The 9,877-nt window shown below is 37.7% G+C and overlaps 1 protein-coding gene across 1 annotated transcript in view; it reads right to left on the bottom strand.

Annotated features, from left to right (window-relative positions):
- Positions 1-6,079: 6,079 nt before the first annotated feature.
- The window catches only part of LOC124805161 (nucleolar protein 6), a 137,413-nt gene continuing 133,615 nt past the window's right edge, over positions 6,080-9,877 (bottom strand). The window contains exon 21 of the mRNA XM_047265641.1: positions 6,080-6,287. Coding sequence (XP_047121597.1) covers positions 6,150-6,287 — 138 coding nt within the window. The 3' untranslated portion in view covers positions 6,080-6,149. The remainder of the gene's footprint in view (positions 6,288-9,877) is intronic.

The following is a 9,877-nucleotide window of genomic DNA, read 5'->3' as shown; positions in this document are numbered from 1 at the left end:
TGACTAAAAGCTCATGTAGTTCAATTTCATTGTTGTCAAAGCATACGCTATGACAGCGGAGGGATTATCCAGGGGCACGGGCGCAGGAGCATTGACTCTGTCTGCCTGTGCCTGTTCCTGCTCCTCTTCAGCAGTGGCCTCGTTGTTAGTGATTCCACGCAGTTCTAGGTCATGGTCAATCTTTGAGACATCAAAATTAGATCAGGCTAGAGACAGCCGTCTAAGTTTTTAAAATATTGTATATATAGAGCGAAAATATGCATCGTCACTAGTTTTTAGTTAAAATATGAAATAACCAGTGAAAAGGAGGCAAATACGCAAATGAATATGCAAAATGCAAATGCATATAATCCAGTCTCTAATGATTATATGTGATCTGCACAAAACTTAAGATGACACAATTTCTATTGGATTCAAAGAGTGTTTTGTACGTGGAAATATCTAGACGTCAGAAACTGCCAAATATGGTGAATAACACTGATGTCCGAACAATTTGTACTTCTGATCCTTCAGTGTGTCCATTGCTGAAGCATCTTTATTAGCAGGCATACCATGCTACAGGATTTGATCCTTTCTTTTTCCATTCTGGGTATCTTGTGATGTATTTTTCATGCAGTTGGCCCAAAAACCGTACAATATTCACCAATTATTGTGTTACCCTTTGCAGGATAAACAATAAGAAACAATTTGGCACAGTTTACATTGAGGTGATATGATGTGTGATTAGATTCATTGCAATAAAGATCGTATGATGCAACACTTATTGGAGCAACACTTGCGTTCCCACTGGGTTGATATGATGGGTGGTAGGATACGCTATGTAGTCTTCATTATGACAAACACGATAGCATGAATAACAATTCTGTCCCAGTTGCAATCATGAGCTCTTCTGAAGAGGACGATATTGCGGCTTATCAATATATAAAGCTCAAGCAAATGAAAAAGAAAAGAAATTACTGGGTGCTCCTGTACAATGCAGTTATATCAAACATAGTGTGACTGTGGTTTCTCATGAGCTCTCTTAACATGAACACAAATTGGACAAATTCTGTAGAATGAGTCCAGACAATTTCCACTTTTTTTAGCAACTAATATCAACTGCTCTGACAAAGCAAGACACACATTTTCGACTTCCTATTTTTTCTGCTGAGAAGCTACTCATTGCGACAAGGTAAGTTGGTGAAAGTGTGTGAATTATATTAAAAATTCTCAGCACAGAAAGAAATGCACAGGTCGGGACATATTTCCAGCTTGAAAGCACACATTTGAGTGAAAGCTTCAGCTTGTGTCAGCCTTTCTAAGCCATACTCTCTTGGAAACTCCAAGAAGGAATATTAGCAATATAGGAAAAGACATATTGCTACTTACCATAAAGGAGACACGTCAAGTTGCAGACAGGCACAATTAAAAGACGCTCGTGTGAAGCTTTCGGCCACAGCCTTTGTCAGTAAATGGCACACACACTTAAGCAAGCACACCTCACATGTACGTGACCAGCAGCCCCAACATCTCAGCCCGAGATACTGGAGTTGGTAGTTGTGTGTGTCTGTGTGTGTTTTTCACTGATGAAGGATGTGGCTGAAAGCTTTATGTAGTGCCTTTTAATTGTGCCTGTCTGCAACTTGACATGTCTTCTTTATGGTAAGTAGCAATCTGTTTTTTCCTACATTGTTCATATTCTCTTGGGTTATTCTATACACGTTTATTATAATTTTTACAACATCAAGGCATCCAATGATCAAAACTCGAACTGTAGTGTCATCTGTTCATGAAAGCAGCTGTAGACAACTTTTATTCAAAGCTGTGTGTTTAAATGCACTGAAACTGGGGCTTGCTCAAGTTTTATATCTGGAATTAATATTTCCAGACCCTTAAGTAGGGATTCCTCCATTTCACTTTCAAAAGAAGTAATTTTTAGAATACAATTAACATTTTACAATCATCAATCAAAGCCAGAGTGCTGTTATCTGAATAAGAAACTGCAACTATGTACATAATGAGTTAAAAATAATGATGGTACAGATTCCACATTTACAATCATCAATCAAAGCCATAGTGCTGTTATCTGAATAAGAAACTGCAACTATGTACATAATGAGTTAAAAATGATGGTACAGATTCCACGTGTTTCTTTCGTTTCCATTGTTATCTCCTCCACACCAAGCTGCTCACATGTGCTCTCAAATATGACAAAATAATTGCATTCAGGGACAAGCTGCATTTGTTTGCAGCTCGCTGCCTGAAATCTAACTTTTTCAAAAGCCTTCCATCACTACAATTACCTCTAGACTCATGTTTGTGGCTTATCAACAAGATATTGTGCAACTCCATTTGTCTTTACAGACCAGCTTTAAAGACCTTCATTACCTAAAAAATGAATTCAAATTATTTAGCACACAATTTTTCTGCTGCACCTGATACTGATCCTTTGGAATCCAGTAAAATTGCACTCTGCTGAAAGACAGATGTTACAACAACAGTTTGTTAAGATAGTTCATGCAGGAGAGTTTCCAAAGCTACTCAGTAATGTAGTTGCGATTATTTCTAGATTTGGCTCTACATATTGTAGTGAACAAGTGTTTTCCATTATGAACAGGATAAAAACTGCAGGAAGGTCCCAACTTCACAACCCAACACTGAAGAGCATTCTGCAACATGCACCAGCAACGGGTCTCACTCCAAATATTTCATCCCAAAGACATGTCTTGTTTTGCAAATACAATAAAATATTACTATATTTCACTTAAACTGAATTTTTCTGTTACACACATCATGCTACAATTCTTTACTTGGTCATAGTCTGCTCATTCAGATTTATTATATGCACTGTTGACATGCGACCCGTTTTCCAATCCCTGTGTGTGTAACTGTCTCCTTTACTACGTGCACAATTTGTGCACCCCTGCCCAGCAGGTATGGCTGTGCCCGTGGGCACCCAGCTGACTGCCACCAAGAACAACAGCTGGAACAGCCTTTGCTAAGACATGGCTAGTCCAATTTTCTCCAATATCCTGCAAACAGGATCCATGCTACGACTTATGAAGATCATTGAAATCTTAAAACCAGGTAACCTATAATAAACCTCAAAGTTATTGTTCTATTGCCCTTCTGAGTATGATATACAAATTACTTGAAAGACTGCTGTATAACGGAATACATATCAAGGTACTTGGAAAGATTCTTGTTGAACGGCCAGATTCCAACCAAATTGTAGTTGTGCATATCAATTAATTTCATTGAATACAATATAATAGAAGGAAACATTCCACGTGGGAAAAATTATATATAAAAACAAAGATGAGGTGACTTACCGAACGAAAGCGCTGGCAGGTCGATAGACACACAAACATACACACAAAATTCAAGCTTTCGCAACAAACTGTTGCCTCATCAGGAAAGAGGGAAGGAGAGGGGAAGACGAAAGGAAGTGGGTTTTAAGGGAGAGGGTAAGGAGTCATTCCAATCCCGGGAGTGGAAAGACTTACCTTAGGGGGAAAAAAGGACAGGTATACACTCGCACATACGCACATATCCATCCACACATACAGACACAAGCAGACATATTTAAAGACCCTCTTTCCTGATGAGGCAAAAGTTTGTTGCGAAAGCTTGAATTTTATGTGTATGTTTGTGTTTGTTTGTGTGTCTATCGACCTGCCAGCGCTTTCGTTCGATAAGTCACCTCATCTTTGTTTTTATATATAACTTTCATTGAATACTTACACAGAAGTTGGCTTCCAGAAACAACTAAAGACTACTTCTGTATTTATTGACGTGTCTACAGCTTATGATACTTTGTGGAGGCAGGTTGTTATCTAGCAGCTGTCCCATGTAAATATCCTGCAGAAAAATAAATGTCTTCTTAACAATATACTGCCTGATAAGCCATTTCAGTTAATTACAGGCAACACCATTAGTCAGTAGAGCGTACTCAGAAGTATAAAGCAATGGGTAGTTTGGTAATGAAGGAGAAGGCAGGGGAGGGGGTGAGAGAGAAAGAAGCTAAAAGTTGTTAAGCAAGGCCAAGACCTACATACCAGATGATTCATAAAGAAAGAACTGCATTCAGCCATTGATTCAGCAAGAAGCCACCTCTGCACAACCTGACAAATCTTGGAAACTGGCTGCATCTACACTGGGCGGCCACACACACATGATGACAATGTCGAGCATATCTGAGATGCTTCATACAGAGCCCTCGGGAGTCCATATGATAGGCAAGCCAGGAACCTCAACCAATGTTGAGGTGTGTTCTGAAATGATATGCCGATATGAAGCCTTACTAGTTGCAGATACTGCAGTAATTGTGTTCTGGTGACCATAACAGAAGGTATGAATTTTGCATTTTAGTTCTTTTCTGGATGACTTGTCTTTTTGTACAAATCGAAGTTTCATCTACCAGGTAAAGTAGACCACCCTAACGTAAGAATTTGGGGGTCACAAAATCCTGTTGTCATCATCAAACGTGAAAGAGACTCACTGAAACTGAATGTGTTTTGTGCCACTTCTGTTCACAAAGTTTATGGATCTTCCTATTTTTGGAGGAAACTGTGACAGGAATGTCACACCTAGACAAGCTGCAAAATAGGTTGTTTCTTCATCTTAATGAAGATTCGAATGATTTCATTTTTATGCATGATGTTGCCTCATCTTACTTTCATCTTGAGGTATGGTGTTATCTTACCACCACCACACAACAATACTGGATTGGACAAGATGATCTTGTTCATTGCTTCTGACCCCCCCCCCCCCCGCCCCCCCGGATTACCACCAGCCTTTCTTTTCTGTGGGGGGTACACAAAAGATGGAGTCTTTGTCCCAACTATGGCAGCTACTCTTCAAGAGCTGAGAAATCGAATTGTTGAAGCTGCCAATTCAATAAACAAGGATTTTTTGATCTGTTAATGGAATAAAATGGGCTACAATTTCCACGTTCCTCTAGCAATGTGTGGTACAGTGTCTGGGTCAATATAAAATTTGGAGCTTTCCTGTATCCAGTGACATGCGAAATGTGTTTTGTTCTTTCTTTTCAAATCACCCTGTACAATAACATAGTTTACACAAATGGTTGTACCACTTATGCATAAGGTAGTGTGTCATGGAGAGCTGCAGCATACAAGCTTTTGAACTGAAGAAGAAGAAGAAGAAAACAACAACAACAACAAACCAGAAATAACGTTGTTGGATGCAATCTCCTGCACTGTGGTACATGGAACATTTTAATCAGAATCTTTTATCATTCAAACCTTAAGAGACATTTTCAACACATATTAATAATTTAGAAGCACAATAATGAAAATTTCTGCAAACTATGCATTGCATTTTGCATCACAGCCAATAGTTGGATGGTGGTTTAATGAAATTTACATTCTCACTATAGTTGTTATTCTTTGTTGACATAAATGACACTCTGATAGGTGTACTCTTGTGGAATTGTTAGATGAGAATTGCATGGTATTTAAACAAAACATGAAAATTCCGCATGTAAGGTAGACTGATAAGTGGACAGACTCCCACTTACTTTACAACAGAATGCACAAAGCAGCATCCAAGGACAGGCATCTGAAGATGATTGTCACTCAGGAATTTCTGTTCTTTGGCTCTTATCAGTATGAAACTGACTACGGTGAAAGAAATCAAAGAGTTTATCAGCACTGTTAGTTTATATGACATCACTTCATTCATCTTTACAATCCATGTAACATATTCTCATAAAATCCTCAACTGAATATGAGCAATCTTTTGTCACAAAAAAGCAAAATATGGTATGATTACGTAGGCTTTCCCGGCGTAATAAGCCTTGAAAGTCTCTTCAGGTTTGCTGCCAGATCCTTAAACCGACTTGACTTGATATTTCAGTGATCCAACTGGTCGCCATCTTCAGGAAAATGCTGATGAGTCCCACTGAGTTCTCAGCAGGACTCATCTGCAGAAGCAGCATTTTACTGAAGATGGCAACCAGTTGGATCGCCGAAATATCGAGTCAAGTTGATTTTAGGATCCGGCAGCAAACCCGAAGAGACTTTCAAAAAAAAAAACAAAAGTTATGTTTAGTGGAATATTTACAAACAACAATAAGTATCTGAATAAATATAAAAACATTTATTTACATTTATGCAATATTTACAGTTACATGTTATTTAACAGTTTCACTGCATACATTTTTGTTTTACTGATTTAACTAAACCTGATCCTAATGCTAGGAAATCATCAGAAAAGGCTTCAATGTTTGGAATGATTTGTGATGACTCTGAATTTACTAACTTGTGTCCTCTCACATTTGAGACCTGAAAAAATAAACAGAAACAGGAGATACAATTTGAAACAAAAATTAATGCTGTTTCCTGGAGGAAATGTGCAGCATAACCTATACATTAACAACATGGAAAGGGTAATCAAGGACAAAATTAAATGAAAATAGCATTTAAAATCTTATCTTTCAGAGTTATGACATTCTTATTACAGTAGTTGGCGATTAAAAAAAATTGCGGAGGTAGAACAAACAGAAGAGCAAAGGGAAATGAAGGTGAAGTGAGGTAAATTTAAATTTAATAAAAACAAGAGGGGCACTGTGGTGGTCAAAGAAATAAATAACATAGGAAAGGAATAATAAAGAAATAAGAGAAAAAGAGGTATAATGAAAAGAGTGAAACAAGGAGTAGGAAAGAAAACAGAGTACTGAAAGTACTTTGGAGCAAAGAATGTGTTGGATAGCATGTTCCACAAGCAAATAAGAACAATTATTTATAGTGTACAAAGACATATTATACACTGTAAAGAGATGCACAGTTCCAGTCCCCCTTAATGGCATGTCTCATAACCTGGCCTCGTAGTTTCACTTCTGCCTGTACCTCATCTCCCACCTTCCAAACTTCACAGACATTCTCTTGCATAACTTGCTGGACTAACACTCCTGGAAAAAAGTATATTGTGGAAAAATGGCTTAACCGTAGCCTAGAGGTTGACCTGGCCTGACCCTCAGTTTTAAAGTGTCAGGAAGTCCACTGCAGAGTGTAAGATCCAATCAAGAATAAATATTGTTACTACCCCTCTGCATGACACATTTCTCTAACACAAGTTGTAAGTTGGAATAAAAAATGTGTGACCTTAGAATTTTGAAAATTGTTTGCAGCGACATGCACATTACCATACTTGTAGCATTTCTCATTAGAGTCTGATCAATATTTTTGTGAATTTCTCTCACTGATTACACAAACATGTGAGTGACTGCACAACTCTTCTTTGAACCTTCTCTATCCAACCCACTAATCATACACCCCAGACCATGAATGGATAGTGAATGATTTTGAAAAATTAATGCCTCTTCTGTGTGTCTGCACAAGGACAGAATATCCCTCCCATCAAAAGCTAATAAATCTTTAAATAATTTATCAGCATTCACCAAAAACAGGAAAGAAATCCTGTACACTATGGATTATACAACAGTAATTAATTAAAATAGCACCAATTAAAAGAAACTAAGCCATTGTGACAACAACTAATGACAAAAAATGACTTGAGGCTTCTTCAGTTTCAACATTTTGTTGACAGGGACCCAGCATCTTTATTAAATTCCTTAAAGTGTTTCCTAATGATTCTGTCAACAGTTGCAGTATTTATACTAGGTGAACAGTTTCAAACCTTACAGCTTCATTTTCAACCCTGGCCTACTGAGGCTACAAAAAGCCATGCACAGTCATCAGTGAACAGTGAATACAAAAATGGTATTACAATAAAACGTTCAAAAGCAACAGAAATTAATTATTTGAATACAAACATATTTGCTCTGACGGTGCCTGATCTTAATAAAAAACAAAGTGGTAACACATGCTTTATAAATGTTTGCAGAATAAATACCACAATCCACACATGCCTCTTAACAAGACAAAATGAAACGAGGTCAACATAACCAAAAGTACCAGGAAACTTTTGATGGTGCTAGCTTCAAGCCTCTAAGCAACTTTATTAAACCTGACATCAATACAGTTCATGACAACAACAAATGTACAAGTATTACACAAAAACATGTGTCGCAAGTACCCATTACATATTTGAACATAATAATAGCATTTCATGTTCAAGTACGCACCCACGGCCAGTGGACACTTCGAATTAAAATAGGGGGCATCGCAGCACCTTTATTAAACAGTCACATTTAATATATAGTACAATGAAGCAAATCACATTTGTTACTCCATTACAGATTATGCATTATACATAGAGATGGTTGTCTTCCAAAAGTCTACACACATAAATAGTTTTCGAGTATAAAACATTAAAAAAATACATATCACTTGTTTAACCAATAAGTTTTGTAAGAAACAGTTACACAATCCTACTAAAACAGTGTCTCGTGGCACAGAATCATTACGATATTTCATCATAAGCAACTGCCTTGTGCTTGTTCACTAAATGCCCACTTAATGTCACCACTTTTTTTTCACACATTCTGGAACACCAGTGCCATTTCCAGATAATTTCTTGATGGTATTACAAGGATATTAACAGAGACTAAGGTAAGTATATTGTGTTCTCTATGATTAAATGGTTTCTAAATATTCTACGGTGTGCAAAAATGTTGACGCACAAAAGCCAAACACAATGGCCTGAATTTTTAAATTTTATGTTTTCACTTTTTAAATTTCATTTCTTGAATTTTAATTTAATTTAATTTTAGTTTGTTTTTAGGTGAGAGTGTGTAGGTTTACGCACATGCTGGCTTCACAAAATGGCCTTTTCAATTTTTACCTACAGCATTAGGTGCCCAAAATAATTTATGACGATCTCACAATGAATACCTAGGAAATACTGCCTATTTTATGAAATGTACACAATGTTTCATATGAGAGCATTTAAGAGCATCTGTAATTAGATTAGCACGACTAGTTAGTAAATTATTTCGGGTCATGATGTTTGTATCTGACTGGCGCTGTAATCAATGGGGCACTGTATGAAACAGGTTGTTCATGCAGCAAGCATGACCAGTAATTGTTTGGAATTATGTAAAATGCTTGAGTATCCGTATTTACTCTCTGTCATATGTGACAACAGGACTCACATGAACAGGACACACTTTGAGTACAGGAGAAGGCAATTTCAAGATGGTCACATATGATGAGATGTAATTATTCTGTGCCATGAGACACTGTTTTAACAGGACTATGTAACTGTTTTCTACAAACTTATTGGCTAAACAAATGATTGGTATTGTTTTTAAATGTTTCATGTATGTAAACTACACTGAAGCGCTAAAGAAACTGATACACGCATGCGCATTGAAATACAGATATATGTTAACAGGCCAAATACAGCACTCAGCTCGGCAAAGCCTTTATAAAGACAACAAGTGTCTGGCGTAGTTGTTAGATCGGTTGCTGCTGCTACATTGGCAGGTTATCAAAATTTAAGTGAATTTGAATGTGGTGTTATAGTCGACACATTAGCAACGGGACACAGCATCTCCGAGGTAACAATGAAGTGGGGATTTTCCCTTACGACCATTTCACGAGTGTACCGTGAATATCAGGAATCCAGTAAAACATCATATCTCTGACATCGCTGCGGTCCGAAAGAGATCCTACAAGAAGAGGACCAACGACGACTGAAGAGAATTGTTCAATGTGACAGAAGTCCAACCCTTCTGCAAACTGTTGCAGATTTCAATGCTGGGCCATCAACAAGTGTTAGCGGGTGAACCATTCAATGAAACACCATCAATATGGGCTTTCGGAGCTGGAGGCCCATTCGTGTACCCTTGATGGCTGCACAACTCAAAGCTTTATGCCTTGCCTGGGCCCATCAACATCGCATTCGACTGCTGATGACGAAACATTTGGCTGGTTGGACAAGTCTCGAGCGAGTGGGTGTGTACAGGTAC

This window comes from Schistocerca piceifrons, chromosome 7, assembly GCF_021461385.2.
Source record: "Schistocerca piceifrons isolate TAMUIC-IGC-003096 chromosome 7, iqSchPice1.1, whole genome shotgun sequence".
Lineage (NCBI taxonomy): Eukaryota > Metazoa > Arthropoda > Insecta > Orthoptera > Acrididae > Schistocerca > Schistocerca piceifrons.
This window is presented reverse-complemented; position numbering and strand designations above follow the sequence as displayed.